Source organism: Penaeus monodon, chromosome 27, assembly GCF_015228065.2.
Source record: "Penaeus monodon isolate SGIC_2016 chromosome 27, NSTDA_Pmon_1, whole genome shotgun sequence".
NCBI classification, from domain to species: domain Eukaryota; kingdom Metazoa; phylum Arthropoda; class Malacostraca; order Decapoda; family Penaeidae; genus Penaeus; species Penaeus monodon.
The window spans coordinates 25,986,902-25,987,119 of NC_051412.1; the positions used below are offsets into that span (position 1 = coordinate 25,986,902).

Sequence of the window (218 nt, forward strand, 5' to 3'; positions counted from 1 at the left end):
TGAAGTCACCAAACTCAGACCCCCAATGACGTCACCAAGCCACCACCTACCAGTAGTACGGAATGAAGAGGACCGCCGGCAGGGTCATGGTGATCTGCAGCCACCGCCAGGAGGGGATTCCCCAGGCCAGCACCGCCGCGGTGAAGTACCCGATGGTGTAGAAGGCCTGCGCTAAAACCCCGACCAGCACGCGCCTCTTCTTGCCCACCAGTTCCATC

General features: G+C 61.0%; 1 protein-coding gene across 1 annotated transcript in view; it reads right to left on the reverse strand.

Moving 5' to 3' along the window:
* LOC119590724 (organic cation transporter protein-like) overlaps nucleotides 1–218 on the reverse strand; it is an 18,067-nt gene that overhangs the window by 9,976 nt on the left and 7,873 nt on the right. Inside the window, exon 6 of the mRNA XM_037939412.1 lies at nucleotides 51–218. This exon is cut by the window's right edge and continues 1 nt beyond it. Within this exon, the coding sequence (XP_037795340.1) occupies nucleotides 51–218 (168 nt within the window). The remainder of the gene's footprint in view (nucleotides 1–50) is intronic.